The sequence below is a fragment of the Prionailurus bengalensis genome, chromosome E3, assembly GCF_016509475.1.
Source record: "Prionailurus bengalensis isolate Pbe53 chromosome E3, Fcat_Pben_1.1_paternal_pri, whole genome shotgun sequence".
Taxonomy (NCBI): Eukaryota; Metazoa; Chordata; class Mammalia; order Carnivora; family Felidae; genus Prionailurus; species Prionailurus bengalensis.
This window is the reverse complement of record NC_057357.1, coordinates 37,651,762-37,674,906: the sequence shown is the minus strand read 5'-3', so window position 1 is coordinate 37,674,906 and position 23,145 is coordinate 37,651,762. Positions and strand designations below refer to the sequence as shown.

Sequence of the window (23,145 nt, the reverse complement as noted above, 5' to 3'; positions counted from 1 at the left end):
AAATGGTGGGGCATTTGAAATACATGTTACAGTGATTAGATTGAATGAATATGAAAGTGCTTCTGGATCTTAGAAGTAGCAGTTTGTAAGCTTAAACAAAAGAATGACTCCTGTTTATTTTCTCTCAAACTAAAATCATACTCTCAGTATATTAGAAGTGCCAAGACTTCTGAATACTTCTGAAAATGTAAGAAATCGTCAGGTGAATGGATTAAAAGTTGCAACCTTTCTTTCTTTGATTTCCATCCATCCATTTCACCCCCTTTCATCCTGGGCCTTTGCACTTCCTCCAGGGGTTTGCAGAGGCTTGAGTTTTGTGTATTCTCTGCAGGTTCTGTTTGTTGGTACCAAACTTTTTTCCTCTGGTTGCATTCTTTCAGTAATACCTGTTTGTTCCTTCATCTATGCACTTAGGCGACATTTACTAAGCTCTTTACGTAATAGGCAGCTGTGGGAAATATATTGACAAATAAGATTCAGTTCTTGTTGTCCATGAGCTTGTTCTCTGTAAGTGGACCAGTAGACATGTAAACAGGTGGCTGTAGGATAGAGCAGAATGAGGTAAGCTCTGTGATATTTGTGTGGCCAAGCAGATGGTCAGGTGGACAGCCAGACTTCAGGTAAGAAACAAGCTCCTTGGGTGTGTAGGAATCAGACTGGAAACCACAGGTTTGGCCTGGCGCAGTGGAGAGATGGCCTTACAGGAAGCCCAGGCATAGGGCTGAGGTGGGACAAGGGGTTGTTGAATTGTTGGATGGTGGGGACCCCCTGGAATGTAGTGGAGAATGGGGACCATAAATGCCACATAAAGGAGTTTGGGTTTGATTCTGGGCTTGGAGAGAACTACCTAAGGGTTTTATAGAAAGGAGTGGGAGGATTTCAGGAGGATGGAGTGTAGTTATTAGAAGTGGGGAACACAGGAGGAGGAGCAGAAACTGGTGGGTTTGGTTTTGGGTAAGTTGTGTGTCCATACCAGCAGATCATCCATTGACAGAAGTAATTGGAAATTCTAATCCAGAGCTTAGAAAAAAGGGTTTAGAGCTAGAGTGTTAGATTTGAGAGATCTACATGGGTTATGTGTTATTTTGAAGCTATGAAGGTGTAGAAGGTATTGGGAGAAGATAGTTTTAGATAGAATCTTGGACTCCATCTATTATTAAGGAGAGCTAATGACAGAGAGGGAGCAGCCAGAGGTAGGAATGGGTTGCAGAGGATACAATGAGGGGAAGGCACGTGAGGGGACAGGAAGGTGGAGGGTAGTTCTCAGTGCCTGTAGTCTCAGAGGGGTTGATCAGGGTTGATCGTTTGTTGTAAGATGAGAATCTCACTGCCTTTGTTTGCCATCATTATTCTAGATCAAGCCTGATTTTAGATATTTTATTTTACCTAAAGCCTTTGGACCAGCAACTCTTGGGTTTAGGTCAGTGGTTTTCAATCCCCTCTGCACATTAGAGTTACCAGGGTTACTTTTAAAGAGTGCGCATTCCTGGGCCTCATCCCCAGAGATTGTGATGCGATCTGGACCAAAGGTCTAGGGTGGGGAAAACTGCCAGGTAATTCCAATATGCAGCCAAATGTGAGAATCTATGGTTCAGACTTTTGCTGTGATTGCTTTCCTGACTTGTGCACTTAGTGCCCTGGCGGCCTGCCGTGGCTGACACGCAGAGTGCGTACTGTGTTCTTGTGGGAAGCGAAAGACTGTATAGGAGCCTGCTATGCCTTGTGTCAACAGGTAGGAAGGTGTGTTAGTGGTTAAGATGGTCTGGTAATAGAGTTTGTGATAAACTGTTAAGTGGATTGTGAGTTTCCCAAGAATTGCAATGTCCTTAAGTGCTAAAGTAGCACATTGTTATTATTTAGGGGTGAGGGGGATAAAGGTTTTCTAATCTTGCGGGTTTGTTGCAGTTATGATTGTTTTTGTACTGTGGAAGTATGGAAATTCCATCTCCCAGTTGAGGTGATAGGGTGCTGGTCACAGGAGGTAACCAGCTGGTTGCATCAAATGCGTGATGATTGCTTTGACTCTGTATGATTGACTTTTATGTGACTGCTGTTTCGAGTTCTGGAAGAATGGACAGTCCATAGATGCTTCAGCAGCATTTGAAAAAAGCTGGATATACCAATTTGGGAGCATAGGGTGATCGTAGGTGAACTTAATCTGGGATTAGGGCTGAGTGAGGATTTTATCGAATCGGCAGGTGTTCTGTAGGGAAGGACTGGCCTTGTGCCTGTGGGTGAGTGTGTGGTTGTTTGAGGAAAGTGCACTAACAGATGTTACTGTCTGCTGTGAACCAGGCTGCCAGAGCTGCTGAAGGAGAGAGCAGACAGAAGTTCTTCACCCAGGATGTTAATGGCACCCTCCTAGAGTGAGTATCTTTTGTTTCCATGTGTCTGCTGCTACCATGCCTGGGTTGTGCAGGCCAGGGAAATGGGTGTGGATGGAACTGCCTAAAGATGACTGCTTCTGAGAGAAAAAAACAGTGATTATTTTCCTTTAGTTTATTTATTTATTTTTAAGTTTACTTATATGTATTTTGAGAGAGAAAGGGAGAGCACAAGCCAGGAAGGGGCAGAGAGGGAGAGAATCCCAAGCAGACTCCGCATTGTCGGCGCAGAGCCCGATGTGGGGCTTGAACCCACGAGCTGTGAGGTTATGACCTGAGCCGAAATCGAGAGTCAGACGCTCACCCGGCTGAGCTATCCAGGCGCCCGTATTCTTTTTTTTTTTTTTTTTTTTTTAAAGGGGGTTGTTTATACCAAATATCTGTTTCCAGGAAATGGTAGGTCTTACTAACCTTAAGCAGCAGGTATTAATAGAACACTGTATATAATGATCATGGACAGTTGGAAGAGGATTTCTTGTCAAGTATAAGATGAGAGAGAAAGTGTTGCTTGTGCAGAAAAGTAAGAGGTAACTTGGTATAGTCTCAGGAGCCTGCTCTCCTGGGGTCATTCTCCTCTCCCAAGGCCAGGGTATGTACATATCATCCCATGACACTTCTCCCGCATGCCTGATCCTCTGAAATATTGCACTGTATGAATTGGATTAAAAAAGCAGAAAAACCACACATAGAAGTCCAAACCAGGTTCTTGGTATCAGGTCCTCCAGCCTTGCCAGCTTCTCTCTCTGTTGCATTATGTAGGAGAGGAAGCTTGTTGCGTAACAACTGAGGATTTTACACATGCAAGAACAGTTGTCAAGACTTGGGAGTATTCTAGCAAATGAGCAGGATTGGGATTGGCCTCTTGGGTCAGAAAGCCTGGACTGTAGAGAGCACCTGAGGGTCAGCATACATGAGAAATTTGTGTGAACGGTAGCCTGCTGGAGCATGCCACATACAGAGAGCTTGAGGGATTGAAGACAAATATTTTTTCTGCTGATCTAGATGGGGACAGTGGGAGGGGTGAGGACTTCCCTGACTTCCTAATCAGGGATAGAACTGGAAAAAAAGGAAATGCTGTTGGAAAGTATTTCCTGGCCACACCAAGTAACTCAATCACTTTCCATTTTGAAAGCTCTTAAGTTCTTGTTGTTTGTGATATTTAGTACTTCCGAGCTTGTTCTCTCGGGTTCTGTTTTCCTGACTACCTTTGACTTGGTCTTGTCTTTGACCTCAGGGTTTTGTCCCTCTTTACCTAACCGAGTTCATCAGGTGTGGAAGTTCTGATTTGGTGACTACTGGAGATCTGTTGCACTGGTCACTTAGTTACATTGTGTGACTGATGACATAAGGTTTGACCTATTCTTGGCTCTTAGTTTTCCTCTCTGTGGTAGGGTGACCTAATGATGAGAGAAGCTCCAGTGAGCTGTGGACCCTTGATGACTCTGTTCTGTTCTTCAGCATAGAGGTACAAACTCGGGAGCTGAGTAGCCAAATCCGTTCTGGGGTATATGCCTATCTTGCTTCATTCCTGCCCTGCAGCAAGGACACCCTGGTTAAACGTGCTCGGAAACTTCACCTCTATGAACAGGTGGGTGACTTTGGAGTGGAGCCCCTTGGCTTTAGGGCCCAGCAGAGAGGGTAACTGAGTCTTCACAGATGCCACCTCTGCTGTTGTAGTGCCCTTGTGCAATAGTGTGTCCTCAGTATAAGAAGTGATACAAAAACCAGTCTTACACTACGTTCTGTTTTCTGCAGGGGGGGCGTCTAAAGGAGCCTCTCCAGAAGCTTAAGGAGGCCATTGGAAGGGCAATGCCAGAGCAGATGGCCAAGTACCAGGATGAATGCCAGGCACACACACAAGCCAAGGTCGCCAAGTAAGTGTGTTCCATCGCTCTCACGGGCATCATCCTCTTGACTTTTCTCTTTCGTGTGTGTTTGTGTGTGTGTGTGTGTGTGTGTGTGTTTTCATTATTACATTTGCGAATGAGACTCTCGGCTCTTCTGCAGCATTTGCACCTTTTCTTAGAAGCCCGGGGTCGGGATGGGCAAGTGGGGGAGGGGGGTGGTGGGTGGGAGAAAGTAGTTCTTTTGTGGCCGTGACCCTTAGGGTCCCACTGATTTCTTTCCATGCTATAGGATGCTGGAAGAGGAGAAGGACAAGGAGCAGAGGGAGCGGATTTGCTCTGATGAGGAAGAAGATGAAGAAAAGGGGGGCCGGAGGATAATGGGACCCCGGAAGAAATTCCAATGGAATGATGAAATCAGGTGTGCCCAAACTGGGACCTTGCCTCATTGGAGGGTTTGTGGGGCCAGTGTCTGAGCATGTTCCCGTGTTTCTAATGAAGGTTAGAATCATTTACTTTAATCAGGGCTGCTGAAAGCACATAATTGAAACCTTGAAAGAAGGATTTGGGGTAGTTTGAAGTTTCTGACTTTTGCTTACTCCTCAGGGAGCTGCTCTGCCACGTGGTGAAGATAAAACTGGAGACCTACGATCTGGAGAGGAACAATAAGACCCAGTCTTGGGAGGACTATGTGAAGGCCTTTCTGGATGCTGAGGTCAAACCTCTCTGGCCCAAAGGCTGGATGCAGGCCAGGTGAGGGCCATGAGCAGCCAGTATGGTCAGTGTGGTGATGAGGTGGAGTGTTTTTGCCTTAAAGACATATATGAGTGCTTCTGTTGTGCCAGGCCAACACGGTCCCTTCCCTCAGGGAGTCACTGTCTAGCTGACTCAGCTCTGTTCCCACTAGAGGAGTTGGGGGCCATACTGGTTGCTGTGAATGGTTCTTACTCTTCCCTTGGAGAGCAAAGTTACCTGTAGGGTTTTGGCTTTGTTATTCTTTGTCACATTTCAGTTTGGAGTTGGCTGCATGTTCTTCCCACATCACTGTGCTCTTACCTGTTTTGAGATATTGGCTCTTGGTAGAAGTAGAGAAGTAGATTCATCTTGGAGACATGTTCCCGTTCTGAACAGAAGTCTCATTGGCAAGGAACAGTGCTGGCTGATTATTGGAGTTAAGTGCTGAACTTCTGTGTTCTATAGCTTCCCATGAAAATGGACTCTGCAATACTTGGACAGGAAAGTTAGCTGGAGCTAGTGCTCTGTTCTTTTTTTTTTTAATGGGAGAAAATACACTTTACATAAAATTCACCATCTTAACCATTTTTAGGTGCACAGTGCAGTGGTTTTAAATACATTGTTTTTGCAGCCATCACTATCCATCTCCATAACTCTTTTCATCTTATAAAACTGAAAACTCTGTACCCATTGAACAATAACTCTGCATTCCCCCCCTGCCCAGATTCTGTGACCATCATTCTACTCTCTATGATTTGAAAAACAAATTTTTGGGGCGCCTGGGTGGCGCAGTCGGTTAGGCGTCCGACTTCAGCCAGGTCACGATCTCGCAGTCCGTGAGTTCGAGCCCCGCGTAGGGCTCTGGGCTGATGGCTCAGAGCCTGGAGCCTGTTTCGGATTCTGTGTCTCCCTCTCTCTCTGCCCCTCCCCCGTTCATGCTCTGTCTCTCTCTGTCCTGAAAATAAATAAAAAACATTGAAAAAAAAATAAAAAACAAATAAAAAACAAATTTTTTTTAATGTTTTTATTTATTTTTGAGACAGAGACAGTGCATGAGCAGGGGAGGGGCAGAGAGAGAGGGAGACACAGAATCTGAAGCAGGCTCCAGGCTCTGAGCGGTCAGCACAGACTCACGGACTGTGAGATCATGACCTGAGCTGAAGCTGGATGCTTAAATGGCTGAGCCACCCAGGTGCCCCAACTTTCTGTCTATGATTTTGGCTACTACGAGTACGTCCTATAAGTGCAGTCATTCAAAATTTGTCTTTCTGTAACTGGCTTATTTCACTTAGTATAGTATTTCCATGAATTTGTTTGTATTACACATTACAGAATTTCTTTCCTTCTTAAGGCAGAATAAAATTCCATTGTATGTATAGATCACATTTTACTTATCCATTCATCCTAAGCTGATACTTAGGTTGCTTCCATGTTTTAGCTATTGTGAGCTATGCTATTATGAACTAGAGTGTATAAATATCTCTTCGACACCCTGCTCTCAGTTCTTCTGTGTATATGCCAAGAAGTGGAGTTGCTGGATCACACGGTAATTGTGTGTTTAATTTTGTCATTAATGTTAATTTATTTGAGAGAGTGTGAGTAGGGAAGGGGCAGAGAGAGAGGAAGAGAAAGTCTCAAGCATGCTCTGTGCTGCTGGTGGAGAACCCGACATGGGGCTCGAACCGATTCACCGCGAGATCATGACCTGAGCTGAAATCAAGAGTTGGACTCTTAACCAACTGAGCCGCCCAGGTGCCCTTGTATGTTTAATTTTTGAGGAACCATCAATGTCTTCCATAGTGGTTTTATCATTTTGTATTTCCACCAATAGTTCATAGATGTTCCAATTTGTCTACATCCTTCCCAATACTTGACGTTTTCTGGGTTTTTGATAGTAGCCATTGTAATGGATGTGATGTGGTATCTCCCTATATATTAGATTTGAGTTTTCCTGGTGATTGGTGATGTTGAGCATCATTTAATATATAATATTGGGCCATTTATATATCTTTTTTTAAGAGAAATGTTTAAATCTTTTGCCCATTTTTTAATCAGGTTCTTTTATTGTTTTAGGAGTTCTTTTTGTATTCTGAATATTAATCCCTTAACAGATGGGATTTCCAAATATTTTCTCTTATTTTGTGAGTTGCCGTTTTACTCTGTGGATAGTATCTTTTGATGCACACAAAAAATTTTTTTAATGTTTATTTGCTTATTTTGAGAGAGAGAGTGTGAGTGGGGGAGAGGAGCAGAAGGAGGGAGAGAGAGAGAGAGAGAGAGAGAAAATGAATCCCAAGCAGGAGTCATACTCATTGTGGAGCCCAATGTGGGGCTCGGTCTCAGAACCGTGATATCATGACCTGAGTGGAAGTCAAGAGTCAGATGCTCAACCGGCTGAGCCACCCAGATGCTCCTCAGTATGCAAATTTTTTAAATTTAATGAAGTCCAATTTGTCTACTTTTTGTTGCTTGTGTCTTTGATATCATATGTAAGATACCATTGTCAGATCCAGGGTCATGAAGCTGAGTTAATTTTTGTATATGGTGTTAAGGGTCCAACTTCATTTTTTTTGCATGTGGATGTCCAGCTTTTTCAGCACCATCTGTTGAAAAGGTTGTGCTTCCCTCATCGGTCTTTGCACCTTTGTTGAAAAATCATTTGACCGTATATGTGAGGACTTATTTCTGGGCTCTCTGTTCTCTTCCATTGGTTCATGTGTCTGCTTTTATGCCAGTTGCACACTGTTTGGATTACTGTAGCTTTGTAGTAAGTTTTGAAATCAAGAAGTGTGATTCTCCAGCTTTATTCTTTTTCAAGATTATTTTGACTGTGCAGGGTCCTTTGAAATTCCCTATAAATTTTAGGATGGGTTTTTCTACTTCTGCAAAAAACAGTCATTGGGATTTTGCTAGGGATTGCATTGAATCTGTAGATTGCTTTGGGTAGTATTGATATTTTAGTAATATTAAGTCCAGTCCATGGTGGGATGTGTTTCCATTTATTTCTGTCTTTAATTTCTTTTAGCAATATTTTGTCATTTTCATTGTGCAAGTCTCTTACATGCCTAGTGAGGTTAATTCCTGGTTTTTGTTTTGTTTTCGGATGCTGTTGTGAATGGAATTATTTTTGTAATTTCTTTTTTAGATTGTTCATTTTTTGTGTACAGAAATGGAGGTGATTTTGTGTATGTTGATTTTATAGCCTACTACTTTGCAAAATTTATTCTGAAAATTTTTTGGAATCTTTAGAGTTCTCTACATAAAAGATCATATCATCTGCAGAGATAAGCTTACTTCTTCCTTTCCAATTTGGATGCCTTTTGTTTCTCTTTCTTGCCTAACTGCTCTGGCTAGAACTCCTAGTATCATGTTGAATAGGAGTGGTGAAAGCAGGCATTCTTACCTTGTTCGTGATCTCAGAGGTTCGTGATCTCAGAGGAAACGCTTTTAGCCTTTCACCATTGACTATTATGTTCACTGGGGGTGGCAGCGGGGTTGGGTGGGATTTCATACATGGCTTTTATTATGTGGAGGTAGTTTTCTTCTATTCCTAGTTGAGTGTTTTTGTCATGAAAGAGTGTTGAATATTGTCCTGCGTCTTTTCTCCATCAATTGAGATGTCACGTGGGGCTTTATTCCTTCATTCTGTTGATGGGGCGTGTCACACTGGTCAGTTTTCGTATATGGAACCACCCTTGCATTCCAGGCACAAATCTCACTTGGTCGTGATGTATAATCTTCTTAAATCTGCTTCTGAATTCTCTTTACTAGTATTTTGTTGGGGAGTTTTGCATCGGTATTAATAGGGGATATTTGTCTGTAGTTTTCTTACAGTGTCTTTGCCTGGCTTTGGTATCAGGGTAACGCTGGCTTCATAGAATGAATTTGTATGTATTCCCTCTTCTTCAGTTTTGGAAAAGTTTGAGAAGGGTTGGTAGTGCTTAAAATACTTGGTAGAGGGGCGCCTGGGTGGCGCAGTCGGTTAAGCGTCCGACTTCAGCCAGGTCACGATCTCGCGGTCCGTGAGTTCGAGCCCCGAGTCGGGCTCTGGGCTGATGGCTCAGAGCCTGGAGCCTGTTTCCGATTCTGTGTCTCCCTCTCTCTCTGCCCCTCCCCCATTCATGCTCTGTCTCTCTCTGTCCCAAAAATAAATAAAACGTTGAAAAAAAAAATTAAAAAAAAAAATACTTGGTAGAATCCACCCATGAAGCCATCAGGTCTGGGCCTTTCTTTTGTTGGGAGATTTTTGATCACAGACTCAGTCCCCTTGCTAGTTTAGCTCTAGTCAGAATTTTTATTTCTTTGGGAATTACTTGGTAGGTTTTGGGTTTCTAGGAATTTGTCCATTTTAAGTAGGTAATCCAGTTTGTTGGTGTGCAGTTATTCATAAACTCTCTTACAGTCCTTTTTATTTGTAGAATCAGTAGTAATGTCCCCACTTTCATTCCTGATTTTGGTAATTTGAGTCTCCTCTCGTTTCTTAGCCCATCGAGCTAAAGACTTGTCCGTTGCGTTGATCTGATTTTTCTCTATTTATTCTCTGTTTTATTTATTTATGCTCTGATCTCCAGTGTTTGCTTCCTTCCTGTTGGCTTTAGGTTTAATTTGTTCTTTTACCAGTACCTTAAGTTGTAAAGTTAGGTTGTTGATTTGGGATTTTTCTTGTTTTTAAATGTTCATAGCTGTAAGTACCCTCTTACCCTTTTGGGTGTGTCTGTAAGTTTTGGTATGTTGTATTTTCCTTTTCATCTGTCTTTCAAGTATTTTCTAATTTCCTTTGTGATTTTTTTCTTTGCTCCATTGACTGTTTAAAAAGTATGTTTTCTGATTTCCACAATTTTGTGAATTTGTCAGTTTTCCTTCTGTCGTTGATTTGTAGCTTTAGCCTCTTGTGGTCAGAGAAGATACTCTGTATAATGTCTATCTTTTTAAATGTCTTTAGACTTAATTTGTGGCCTCTGTCCTGGGAAGTGTGTTGTGTACACTTGAGAAGAATATGTATTCTGTTGTGGGGTAGAGTGTTCTGTGTATGTCTGTTAGATCTAGCTGGTTTATATGTTAAGTCTTCTGTTGTCTTATTTGTCTTGTTTCTAGTTGTTCTATCCATTAGTGTGAGTGGGGTACTGAAGTCTCCAACTCTTAATGTAAAATTGTCTGCTGTTCCCTCTAGTTCTGTCAGTTTTTGCCTCAGTTGCAGGAATGTTTAGGAGTATTATATCTTCCTGCTGTATTGAGGTGTTTATTAGTACATAATGACCTTTTTTGTCTTGTAATGTTTCTTGATTTAAAGTCTCTCTTATCTGATGTCAGCACAGCCCTCCTTGCTCTCTCTGGTTACTCTTGGTGTGGAATATATTCTTCCACCTTTTCACCTTCAACTTGTTTTTGCCTTTGGATCTTAAGTGAGTTTCTTGTAGACAGCGTTAAGTTGTTTATCCATTCTGCTAATCGCAGTGTTTTGATTGGAAAGTTTGATCCATTCGTATTTAAAGTAATTAATGGAAGGAAGGGCTTGCTTCTATAAATTCAGTGACCTGTGAACTCTGCTCCCCTACAGTTCTGTCCTCACCCCTTTTGGTTGTTGATGTCACAAAATTACATTTTTATACATTATGTGCTCTAAAACATAAGCTGATAATTCTTAGAGATACATTAGTGTGTTAAATTAGGTAGAAAACAAGATTTGGAGTTACAAACCAAAGTGATAGTAATGCTAGCTTTTATACTAATAATTACTTTTTTTCCTTAAAGTTTTAGTCTCTTAAGTCATGTAGAAAATAAAAAGCACAGTGACAAACCATTTTCATGAGAATACTAGCTGTTATAATTGCCCTTGTATTTCCATTTCTGAGATCCTTATTTCTTTGCATGGCTTTGAACTACTGTTGGTTGTTCTTTTATTTGACCTCACAGGGCGCCCTGGAGCATTTCCTTCAGGGCAGTTTAGTGCTCACGATTTTCTTCAGCTCTTATTCATCTGGGAGTACCTTTTTTTTTTTAATATATATATATATATATACACATATATACATATATATATGTGTATATATATATATTTTAAAATCTTTATTTTGAGAGAGAGAGAGAGCGTGCGCATAAGCTGGGGGAGGGGCAGAGAGAGAACAGGAGACAGAGAATCTCCAGCAGGCTCCATGGAGCCTGACACAGGGCTCAATCTCACGACTGTGAGATTGTGACCTGAGCTGAAATCAAGAGTTGGATGTTTAACCAACTGAGCCACGCAGGCATCCCCATCTGGGAGTATCTTAATATTTCTCCCACTTTTGAAGGACAGCTTTACTGGATTTGGATTCTGGTCTGACCTTCTCTTTTAGCACTTTGATGTTTATTTTTATTTTTAAGACAATGCGAGAGACAGAGTGCAAGCAGCGGAGGGGCAGACAGAGGGAGACACAGAATCTGAAGGGGCTCCAGGCTTTGAGCTGTCAGCCCAGAGTCCGACGCGGGGCTCGAACTCACAGACCGCGAGATCGTGACCTGAGCTGAAGTCGATGCTTGACCAACTGAGCCACTCAGGCGCCCCCTCTTTTAGCACTTTGAATATATTAGCTCACTATCTTCTGGACTCCCAAGTTTATGATGAGAAATCTGTTGATAATTTTAAATGATGATTTACTTCTCTCTATGGGTTTTGAAGATTCTGTCTTTGTGTTTTAAAAGTTCAATTATAGGGGCGCCTGGGTGGCTTAGTCGGTTAAGTGCCAACTCTTGATTTTGGCTCACGTCGTGATCTCATGGTTCAGGACATTGAGCCCCCTCATAGGGCTCTGCACTGACATCATGGCTCTTGCTTGGGATTCTCTCTTTCCCTCTCTCTCTCTGCCCCTGCCCTGCTCATGCGCAGGCGCTCTCTCTCTCTCTCTCTTTCGAAATAAATAAAACTTTAGAAAAAAAAAGTTTGATTATATTGCTTTGTGTGGGGTTCATCTTGGAGTTCTTTGAGTTTCTTGGATTTTTATGTTCATCTCTTTCACCAGATTTTTGGAGTTTTTAGCCAGTTTTTGTCCACTATTCTCTCTGCCCTTTGCTCCCTCTTCTTCTTCTGGGACTTGTACAGTGTGTGGTGTGCATTCTGCTCCAAGTGATGGTGTCCCACACGTCTCCTACACCCTGTTCACTTTTCTTCAGTCTTTTTTCTCTCTGTTCCTCAGCCTTGGCGATTTCCATTGTCCTCTATTCAAATTTGTGGATTTTTTTCTTCTGCCTGCTCACATCTGTGTTTGAACATCTCCAGGGAATTTTTTGTTTCAGTTATTACACTTTAAAGCTCCAAAATCTCTTTTTGATTTCTTTTTAGGTTTTCCATCTCTTTATTTCCATTTTGTTCACACATCCTTTTTTTAATTTCTTGGGAACATCCATCACCTCACATAGTAACAATTCTTCTTTTCTTTGACGAGAACTCTTATAAGATCAACTCGGCAACTTTCAAATTTACAATTCAGTATTGGTAACTGTGGTCACTGTTCTGTTTATTGATTTTATTTTTGTGAATGTTGTGGGTGGTCTTGGTGCCAGGGAGCAGCCTGTGGTGTGAACTTTCTTCCCAGGTCTTGGCCAAACCCTTCCTTGGACTCGTATAGTCACTTTCTCATTTTTCCCCATATATGCAGTTGTTTTGAATGTTCTGGTTTTTAATGTCTGTCTCCTAAAAGTGGGAAAGTGAATAAGTGAAGCGGGGACAAAGGGCACTGGTTTTTCAAATCCCCTGGAAGTCACCTCAGCCAGAGGGGCAGGGGCGTGCAACAATGGTTGGTAGAAGGGGACAGCAGTGGCTGCCCACCTCTTTGCATCTCTGTGATGAAAAGCAGCAATTAGCAGCCGAAGCAGAGATTTCGCTGTTAGTTGAAGGACAGGGTCCTTTTTGCCTGCCCTACTTCCCGCAAGCTGCGTGCAAGCTGCTGCAGGAACATGTGTATACCTCCCTGCCGTGGGGCTGGGGTCAGGAGGCTGCATCCGTGCTGAGGGCTGAAATTGACAGCAGTTTACCCTCCAGGCCTTTCCCGTCCCCCCTCACCCCCAGCCCCCCATGGTAAGCCTTCAGCATACTCTAGCACGGTAAGCCTTCAACACACTCTAGCGTTCCCAAATAGTTCCTTTAGACAGCTTGTATTATTAGTGCAGTTGCTGTCCAGGAGGGTGGACAGTTTCTGGTGCTTCCTACTCCACCACCTTCCCAGAGTTCAAGTCATGGAACTTTCTCTCCTTGTCTCTGTACCTTCTTTAGGTGGAATTGCTCTTCTCTCTTTACAGATTGAATTTCTTTCTTTTCTTTTCTTTTCTTTTTTTTAATTTAATGTTTATTTTTGAGAGAGCATGTGCATATGCAGGGAAGGGGCAGAGAGAAGAAGACAAAGGATCCTAAGTGGGGTTTGTGCGCTGACAGCAGAGAGCCTGATGTGGGCCTTGAACTTACAAGCCAAGGTCACTCATGATCCATAAAGTCTGATGCTTAACATACTGAGCCACCTAGGCATCCCTGTGAAAGTACATAGGGAGGGTCACAAAGAAAATTTTGTTGTGTTTTCCTGGGAAAAGACATGCTGTGGGTCACTCCACATTTGACCTTTGGAAGAGGTAAGAATCAGCAATAAGGAAAGCACTGCTGTCTCTAGGGGAAAAATCCTATGAGAAATATTGGGGCAGAGCCATAGCTTTTTTGGGTCACTCCTAGACTCTTCGCTTTTGAATGGCCAGTGTGGCTACTTTAGATTCTCTCACTAGGAATCAAGCTCACCGGTCCACTGATATTTAAGGCGTAATAGCCACTGAGTACCAGGGGTGGTAGGAAAGCTCTAGAAGAAGAGTGCCTGCTTTCAGGGAGCTTGCGCAAACCATCCAGTGTTCTCTATTTCAGGACTCTGTTTAAGGAGAGCAGACGAGGCCATGGGCACCTGACATCAATCCTGTGAGTCCGTGTTTTCTCTTTCCAGGACTGCTATTATTTTCATCTCCTTTGTGGATCTCCTCTAAACCTTTTCTGTGTTCATTCCTTTTACTAGGGCCAAGAAGAAAGTAATGGCCTCATCCAAAATCAAGATGAAGGTGAGTCAGCCTGCTCTGGTCATGTACCATTCTCCATCCTCCAGCCATGCACGTGAAACCTGTCAGTTGACCATAGCAACTCGTCGAGCTTTGCTGGACTGGGAGGCAACTCTCCAGGATGGCATTCTTGAGGTTATACCAAGAAGCAGCCTGCCCCATTACAGGTGCCCGAGGTTGGCAGGGTAGAGACCTGAGCTGGGCCACATAATATCTTCCTGCCTTAGTTCTAAGAGATCGTACCCACCGGGCCAGTTCCTGGGGGTGGTAGTGAGATTTAAGTGAGGTCTCCCGACCACCCTCTGAGGAGTGAAAAGCCCCTGCAGATGCTCAGGTCTTGCAGCGTGGTGGTAGATTTTTCATGGAAGAACACTGCCAGCTAAGTGGTGAGCCTGGAGGAAGCTGGCTTTGTTGCATTTGCCTGGCAGAGATGGAGGGAAGTAAAGTGGGTAGAGAGCAGAGACCGAGAACCATCTCAGGCATTGCAGAAACCTCTCAGTGTAGTAAAAATTGCTATTGTGCCAAAAGTTTTACCAGTTGCTGTGCCCTTAACAAACCTAGTCCATGGGAGTAAGCTGTGCAGATTCTGTATTCCTAAGTATCTGTTGAGCTCCTTCGGTGTCTCAGACACATGGCAATAAGCACTCAGGATGTGGCATTAATGAGGTAGACCCTGTTCCTGCTCCCGTGACAGGACTTTTCCTTTGCGCCCAGCTGAAGAGACAGGTGCTAGAGAAGATCAGGGAGGAAAAGAAAGCTAATTCAAGGCAATTCTCATGCCATGCCTCATTTTCTGAGTGTAGCTGGGAGCACTCTGAGACCATGTGAGGCCAACAGGGAGAGAGCATCTCTTGCTCAAGTGTTACACTTTTTCAGAAACAGAATAAGAGTTTCTTTGTGGATGGATGTGTACTTAACAAGAAAGCATGCTTGGTAAGCCAGTCCCAGCCAGCCAGACATGAGCCAGAGAGGGCGAAGGGGTAGCAGCATTTTCAAGTGCAAGCAGGCATGGCAGCTACTCTGCTCCTCCCCTGTTTTGTGACCGTGCAGGAAAGCCTGGGTTTTGGGGGCCTGTGGTGCTCTTACATTTGCATCCTCACCACAGGGCCAGCGTTGGCATCTTTGGACATTTCTAACCATTGGAATTTCTATTTTCCTTTAGGAATCCTCTTCTAAGCCTGACAAAAAGGTTTCCGTCCCATCAGGTCAGATTGGTGGCCCCCTGGCTTTGCCTTCAGAACATGCGGGAGGAGGCCTGAGCATTGGGGCCACAAACAGGGAGCTCTCATCCCAGGCATCTGGCAGCCTTGCTAATCCTGCTCCTATCAACCTTGAGGACTCATTGGACGGAGACTTGATCCGTAATTCAGCCTCCTCATTGGAGGTTGTGTCCAAGGAACTGGCTGTGCTGAATAGCAGAGCAAGTGGGAGCTCTGAGTTCACATTGCCTGCACCCTCGAAAGCACCCGCAGAGAAGATCGTAGGCACCGTATGTACAGACGAGAAGAGGAACTTTCCGAAGCCCAACCCTTCCGCCCCATCGCCTTCTAGTTCTCTGCAGTCTCCCCTAAATTTTCTAGCTGAACAGGCTTTGGCACTGGGGCAGTCCTCTCAGGAGAAAAAACCGGAGAGTTCTGGCTACAAAGAGCTGTCCTGTCAGGCTGCGCTCAGCAAGGGCCTGCCGGAAGCACATCAGTCCAAAGCAAAGCACCACGGCTTGCCACGGACGTCTCACACACCCCAGGCGGCAGCTCCTGTGCCCGGCCCCCAGGTGAAAGTGTTTCACGCGGGTGCTCAACAGCAGAAGAGCTTCACCCCCCCAGCTCCTTTTGTCAATAAGCTCCAGGGCCCAAAGCCTTCCTCCCCACAGTGCCATCGTTCCCTCCTCCAGCTTGTGAAGACAGCAACCAAAGGCCAGAGCTTCCATCCCTCCACGCCGGCCTCGTCAGGAGGCCCCCCGGTCTCCAGCAGCACCTCTCATAAGACCCCAGCCTCATCCTCCACTGCCCCGAGCCATCCAGCAAAACAGCACTCCGCTGGCTCTTCAGGGCCATCTTACAAGAATAGTCCCTTTGCCAGCTCTGTCTCTAAACATGGGGTTTCTTCTGGCAGCAGCTCTTCCTCTGGAGGAACACCAGTCCCGACCTCTACTTCCGGGAACCTGCTCCCCGGCGTACAGCCTCCCTCCGCAGGACAGTCTGCCAGCAGACCCGTCCCAGCCTCTGCAGTGAAAAAACCACCCGTTTCCCAAAAGCTGACCCTGGTGGCCCCTCCGGGTGGTCCAAATGGAGACTCCAGTGGTGGGACCCAGGGAGTGGCAAAGCTACTGACCTCCTCCCTGAAGTCCAGCGCAGTTAGCAGCATGACATCGTCTACCTCCTTGCCAGTGAGTGTCCTGGCACAGCAGTCCGCCCCTCATGGGTCTTGTGGACAGGGCCGCTTGCCTTGCCCTGGTCGGAGAGAGAGATCCGACACTGAAGGTCAGGTAGGAATAGTGAGCCCGGAAACTGGAAGGAGGCCTGGGCTTCCTGTTTGTAGGTTTTTGCTTTTCTAGTGGTAGGAATCCCGGGAGAGCTGGAAACTTCTCCTGAGGATGAGCAGAGGGAAAGGACTGGTTTGCCAGAGGTGCTATGATCCTGGGTGGCACAGAATGAGCCACAAAACTCCTTTCACATTTCATAGCCTTCTATTTGTCTATCTCTCAAAACAAGTAAATGAAAATGGCGTCATCTCTCAGCTCATCAGTTTTGTGGAGATGTTCATGCCCCAGGAAATCAGTAACTTGTAAGAGTGATTCCCTTTTGGTTGGATTTTAAAGGACTCTGCAGGTCAGATAAAGGCAGTTTGACAGAGTCCAATGGTTGATGAGGCTTGCCGGTAGGTAATTACAGGAAGTTTGGATGCAGGCTGGGGAAAGGAGAGAGCAATTGTTTTCATGTTTCCAACATAGAAAATGACTCTGTTACAAAGACAAAACTATAGAAAGGTATGTACAGCAGGATCTCACCTACCTCTACCCTGGCACCACCCCTGCAAGGTAGCTGTGTTCCTTAGTTTCCAGGGTTTTCCCATCTCTTTATAAAGACAAAGGTCAAAACATACAAATATGTATGTGTGTGTATGTTTAATGTACATAAATACGAACACACTGGTGTTTGTGTGTACCTACATCTGTGGATGTTTGGGTAAGATGGTCTTCCTTTCTTACACAAAGGAGTAATTTATACTTGGTTTAAAAAAAATTTTTTTTTAATGTTTATTTTTGAGACATAGAGCATGAGTGGGGGAGGGTCAGAGAGATAGAGAGGGACACATAGAATCCGAAGCAGGCTCCAGGCTCTGCACTGTCAGCACAGAGCCCGATGCGGGGCTCGAACTCATGAACCGTGAGATCATGACCTGAGCCGAAGTCTGATGCTTAACTGACTGAGCCACCCAGGCACCCCTATACTTGGTTTTTTAAATGAACATGGTCCTGGGAGCCATTCCATGCCAGTTTTTTTTTTTTTTTTTTAATTTATTTTTGAGAGAGACTGAGTACGAGTGGGGGAGGGGCAGAGAGAGGAGAGGACACAACCCGGAGCAGGCTCCAGGCGCTGAGCTGTCAGCACTGAGCCTCATGTAGGGCTCGAACCCACGAATCGCGAGATCATGACCCGAGTCGAAGTCGGACGCTTAACCGACTGAGCCACCCAGGTGCTCCTCTCCGTGCCAGTTTAGAGTCCATCCTCTTTCTTCCTTTGGGGGCAGCAGTGCAGGGGCTGCCTTCACAAGGGGTGGTGTACAAGCGGGTCCCTGCCCTGCACGTCCATCCCCAGCTTTGGTTTGTGAGTGAGCTTTGAACAGTGCTGGTGCTCTGACCGTGCTGTGTTTCCTCCCCAGAAAGGAACGAGTGGGGCTGTGCTGCTGGCCAGCTCCTCGCCCTTAAATCTGCTGTCTGCGTCCTACAAGTCTGGCAGCCCGAAGCTGCCTGGAGCCATGAACTCCAACTCCCTAGGGATCATCTCCCAGTTTCCTCTCCATGTGGTATCCTTCAGCGCCGAGTCCTCTGCCAAAGCAGGGGTTTCCAAGGATGCCATCGTCACGGGTCCTGCCCCTGGGACGTTCCATCACGGCCTCAACCATAGTAAGTGCTTCTCTCCTTGTCTCCTTGTGCTGGATGGACAGAAGGTTCCCCACTGCCTGTGCTGATTGATGAGTTCTGTTGTTGTGTGCTGGGTTCCTGTGTTTGTCTGGTGTGTGACCCTGGGCAGCGTTCCTGGGAACCGTGCTGAGCCCCCTCCCCCTTGGGGTTCTGACCCAGAACCAGTCCAGTAGGTTGTCTGGGCTCTCGACCACTGAAGCATCTTTTCTGTTCCTGTCTTCAATGTGTGTGTTTTGCTCTTTTCTCCCCTCCTGTTTTCTCTCAGGTCTCCTGGCTGGCTTGCACTCCAGCCCACCCCGTGCAGCGCCTCTCCCACACGCTGCCGTGTCCACTCACGTCCCGCAGAGTCTGCCAGGTAATTGCCAGGTGGTCAGAGTGCCACACGCACCACGCGGCATTCTGCTCTCCACTCGTTCAGATGCCTTGTCTGCTGCCAGGGAGTTCAGTGTCTTCTACTCGTTGTCACTGTGTTGTCCTGGTTTGTCCTTGAAGGCTCTGGCTCTTTGGGGACTCCAAGAGATCAACATAGGCCTCCACTTTGGAATTTCCCCTCATTCCCCACTTGGGATTGCCACTGGGTCGGCCTTATCCTGTGTGCTCACAGGGGAGGCAGTGATGGCCTGTATTCAAAGCAGAGGAATTCCCTTAGCGAAACTTGGTGCTTACGTTGGTGCTCATTTCCAAGGGTTAATTGGGGAACTGAAAAGTGTTCGGTTAAGTTGCTATACCTTCCAGGTGCTGCAGCTAACAGAAAGCTCTCAAGGCTTTATTTGCTTGTTTGTTTAGAGAGAGAGAGAGAGGGAGGGGAGGGAGAGTGTGAGGGTGAGAAAGTCACCTGGGGGAAGGGCAGAGAGAGAGGGACAGAGAGAATCCCTAGCAGGCTCTTTGCTGTCAGCATGGAACCAGATGCGGGGCTTGATTCCATGAACCCTGAGATCATGACCTGAGCTGAAATCAGGCATCAGAGGCTTAATGGGGTGCCTAGGTGGCTCAGTCAGTTACGCATCTCCCTTTTTGGTTTTGGCCCAGGTCATGATCTCATGGTTAGTGAGTTTGAGCCGCGCATCAGGCTCTGTGATGATGGTGTGGAACCTGCTTCAGATTCTCTCTGTCCACTTCTGCCCCTCCCCAACTTGGGCTTGCTCGCTCACTCGCTCTCAAAAATAAATAAAAAAAAAAAAATTAAAAAGAGTTGGACCCTTAACTGACTGAGCCACCCAGGCACCGTAAAAAGTGCTTAAAGCTTTATGTGAAAGGGAGAGCCCAATGGTGAGGTTTTAGGAGGGACCCTTACCTGTGCTGCCACAAAGTATGCCCAAGGGATCAGCCTTCGGTTGAGTTCAGGGGTGAAAGCAGACATTCAGGAACACAGCTGGGCAGTGCTCCTTTTCTTTTCCTGCTTTTCATCTCCATAGAGCAATGGTTTTCAGAAAAGGGTGTGGTATTGCTGTGAGAAGGCAGCTGGAACCTGATTCTTGAGTACACCTCATGGGACCCTGGTGCGCAAGCTCACCAGGTCTTGGTTTTGGCTTCCTGCTCTTACTACGCTAGACCTGCTCCAGAGGGGACCAGGGAGGCTGCACCGGTCAGGCGAGAGCCATTCTGCAGGATGCTGAGGCTGGGGTAGCCCTGGTGTGCGGGTACCGGGGTGGGAGTTAGGGAGCTGCCTGGCTGGGCATGCCTGTGGCCTGATGTTTCTGAGTGTAAGCTCCTCCACGTTTGCTGTGGGTCCCTGGCCCGAGGCTGACATATTCCTAGTGAATGCTGGAGGCCTTTTGCCTGTAAGAATGGATTGAAAATTTGTAAGGTGGAAATTTTTCTTCTTTAGAGAAAAGAACTGAGGGGCTAAGCCTGTGTGAACAAGGGCTCTGTTTTCCTCTAGGGAAGCGGTAGCTGCAGGGGACTCACCTCACAAACTGGTGGCTGCTACTGTAGCTAAGAGGGTAATGCGGGGTCACAGAACCACCTAGGCAAGACCTAGGTTTGAAAGATAGTCCTGCCTCTGCTTGCTTTCAGGAACGTCACCCTTTGAAACAAAGAAAATAATTTAAGAGCCATTGGAAACATGACTGTTGGCCTGTGGTATTTTTAGTGCCCAAAAAAAAAAAAAAGGGAAAGTGCTTTTTTGTACCATTTCTCCATTTCTGTGTCCTTTACACCTTCTTCAGGTTGGAGGATTCCATTGAGTGGTTGTAAATGGAAAGCTGTGTGACTGCGTCTGCTTTTTGCTCTCTTTCCCGTGCAGACTCAGAACGCTAGCTTCTTAGCACCTTGAGCTGGTTTCGTAGTACCTGAGGATTCTGATGGTGAGAGGGTCTCATAGCTGTTTGAGTGCAGCACGGTCTTGGGACCTCACCCAGAGCCTAGCCCGCCAGGGGACTTTGGTGGCGGCCGAGAACACGTGCACTCCCGTGGCAGGCATGCGTCGGGCCCCTGGCTTCTGGTGCTCCGAGTGCCGTGCACACTGCAGGCTACTGCAAGCAGCAGTGCACTCAGCCTCCAAGGGTTTTTGGGTTCGTCTGAGCCTTGGAACTCAGCTTTCAGGGGCTTTTGCTAGTTAAGTGATCCCCTTGAATTTTTGTTACTGCCGCCTTAAAGGAATCCGAGATCCTGAAAGACTTGTGTTGTTTTTGCTTATTTTTTTCCAGATGCTTCTCAGCTTCATGGAAAAGGGCCTGGTGTACCACGGAAATTGTGACCTCTTCAGAGGAAAGGCCCGACTCACTTAGGTCTGGGTGGAAGCTGACCAAGTAGGTCTCAGAAACTGGATAATCAGTATGCTCTTTCTGCCAATTGGTTTCCTTCTGGCGAAGGTGTGAGTGCTGAGTGGAGCATCTCTTGGCACTGTGATGTGCCTTCAGTGAGGGGAGCAACCCTGGGCTTCTCTGTGGAGGCACTGACTGGCCTGGTGCCCCGGGCCCTGTGGCTCTGTCATGGACAATCGTTGGAGGGGCAGCTCTGGGCTGGGGCGCGTGGTGGGTCTTGTACGAAGCTGTGGTGTCAGGGCAGAGCAGGGCGCACCTGTTTGAAACCTGCCTGACCCCCTGGCATTTGGTCAGAGTACCTCCTGGTGCCCTACTGATCAGGGACCCCTGGCCACATTGCGATCCCCGATGGTCATGGTGTCCGTCCCATCCTCAGGCTGTGTGCTCAACAGGACAAAAACCCAGGCTGACACACAGCTGGGAGACTTACCTTGTCTTTTTGAAAAATACCCAGAACACCTAACGTGTGCTCATTGTGTTGGGGGCCAGCTTCTCTGCTGAACATGACAATGAAGCTCTTTCAGAGAAAAGACTTTTGTAGATTCAACAGTTGTGACAGGATTTTTAAAGACACTTATTTTGGTCCAGATTTCATCATTACCATTAATGCATTGGATAGAATGCATGTCATATTATAGTAAGACATAATTCCAGTGCCTTTATGGTGGAGCAGAATTAGACACATGTCCATTCGGCCTTCTGAGTGGATTTCAGATGAAGACTTTTTTAAAAGATATGTCTGTATTTAAGACATAGCCAGTTTGAGTTTTTTACAGTTGCACATCCTAATCTGCCATCCTGACTTGAAGGTCATCTGGGCCCCCAGACCCCAGGTCCCAGTATAGCCAGGGCCCCCGTTTTGTTTTTTCAGAGTTCATTCAGGTGGACTGAAGAGCCCCAAAGCCCTTCATCTCTGAGGGCCAAGGATATGAGGGGCTCCAAGTCAAAGACATTCCAGTTTGTTTTATTTAGAAACCATTCTCAGGCAGAGCTGCAGGAACAGGCCCCTGTGAAGCATCTGCCATGTAGAAACAGGCCTTGACGTCCTGGGGCTCTCCGGGCAGCAGGGCTGTGCGCTGACTTGAGGGCGGTGCGCTGATGAGCTGGGAGAGCGCGCCGGAGACAGGCCAGGCCAGCTGCCCTGGAGCGCATTCAGCCAGCGGCTGCTTCACACGGATGTTTAGGGCACTTGCCTGTCCTGTGAAGTGTGTCCCACAAGGCCTATCTGAACTGACTGCTTCAGCTAAGTGATTGCAAATATGTTAAGAGTCAACAGCCTCCTCAGAATGTACACCTGTGTGGAGACACAGGCAGCTCTCTTGGTTCCTGCCTTCCAGGGTACAGTGCTCAGTAACTCATAGTTATGCAGAGGTTTGCCCTGTTTCCAGTGGGGCAAGACCTCACTCAGTTATCCGGCTAGGCCTCTGCTTTTTTTTTTTTTTTTTTTTTTTTTTTTTTATGTAAGAAACAACATGTTTCACATCTGGCTAAAGTGGATAAGTGGATTCCTTATCCCTTCATTATATCTTTTTTTTTTTTTTTTTTTTTGCAACTTGGGTTTCCAGTTTGTTTACAGAGTAGTCTTAGGTAGTAGCAAAAGAGCCAAAGAAGAGATTTGTATTGCTGAGCTCAGAGCCGTGCAGAGGCCTTCCGTGAACACTGAGCAGTGGGAACTCTCCAGGCTTCTCCGCCCAAGAACACCCAAGGTCCCTTCCCTGCAGCGCTCGCACCCTCCTCCCCATGTACCATTGAGTGTGCAGCTGGAGCTGAATACCCTCATTTTTAGGAATCTAGTGATGCCTCTTGCCTCAGGGAAACGTTTCTTTGATGGGGAGTTAATGAGATTTCTTTTTCTTCTTTATGCTTTATTTGTGGTAATGAAAGAGTGAATGACCTAAACAGCCATGGCTGGGCAGACGGGCTGGCAGAGCGGGCTCCCCGGGGTCTGGGGCTGCGGCGCTGCGGGGCTTTCCTTGGAGCAGCCGTTCCTTAGGTGTGAGAGGGGCTGTGGCTTTTGTGCGGCGCGACGATGTTGGTGTTGGGGGGTGGTGTGAAAATTGTTAATCTTGTATAAAGCAACTCAATAAATTGTTTCAAGGTTTCCAAAACATCATTTCTCCTTCTTTTTACCATAGTTGAGCCAATTTTTCCTCCCCTAGGAGCTGGTATATGTGGAATATCCCTTTTGGCCAGAAGCCAAGAGGAGCAGG

General features: G+C 46.1%; 1 protein-coding gene across 3 annotated transcripts in view; it reads left to right on the top strand.

The window, feature by feature from the left end:
• Positions 1-23,043, top strand: part of UBN1 (ubinuclein 1) — a 39,541-nt gene extending 16,498 nt beyond the window's left edge. The window contains exons 8-18 of one of the 3 annotated variants that reach the window (XM_043560629.1): positions 2,296-2,366; positions 3,843-3,972; positions 4,140-4,258; positions 4,521-4,649; positions 4,835-4,981; positions 13,842-13,892; positions 13,987-14,029; positions 15,189-16,412; positions 17,909-18,152; positions 18,436-18,525; positions 20,819-23,043. In XM_043560629.1, the coding sequence (XP_043416564.1) occupies positions 2,296-2,366; positions 3,843-3,972; positions 4,140-4,258; positions 4,521-4,649; positions 4,835-4,981; positions 13,842-13,892; positions 13,987-14,029; positions 15,189-16,412; positions 17,909-18,152; positions 18,436-18,525; positions 20,819-20,868 (2,298 nt within the window). In that variant the 3' untranslated portion in view covers positions 20,869-23,043. Of the gene's footprint in view, positions 1-2,295; positions 2,367-3,842; positions 3,973-4,139; positions 4,259-4,520; positions 4,650-4,834; positions 4,982-13,841; positions 13,893-13,986; positions 14,030-15,188; positions 16,512-17,908; positions 18,153-18,435; positions 18,526-20,818 lie in introns of those variants that run through there. The other 2 variants (XM_043560628.1, XM_043560630.1) reach the window with 2 other exon arrangements.
• The last annotated feature ends 102 nt before the right edge of the window (positions 23,044-23,145 follow it).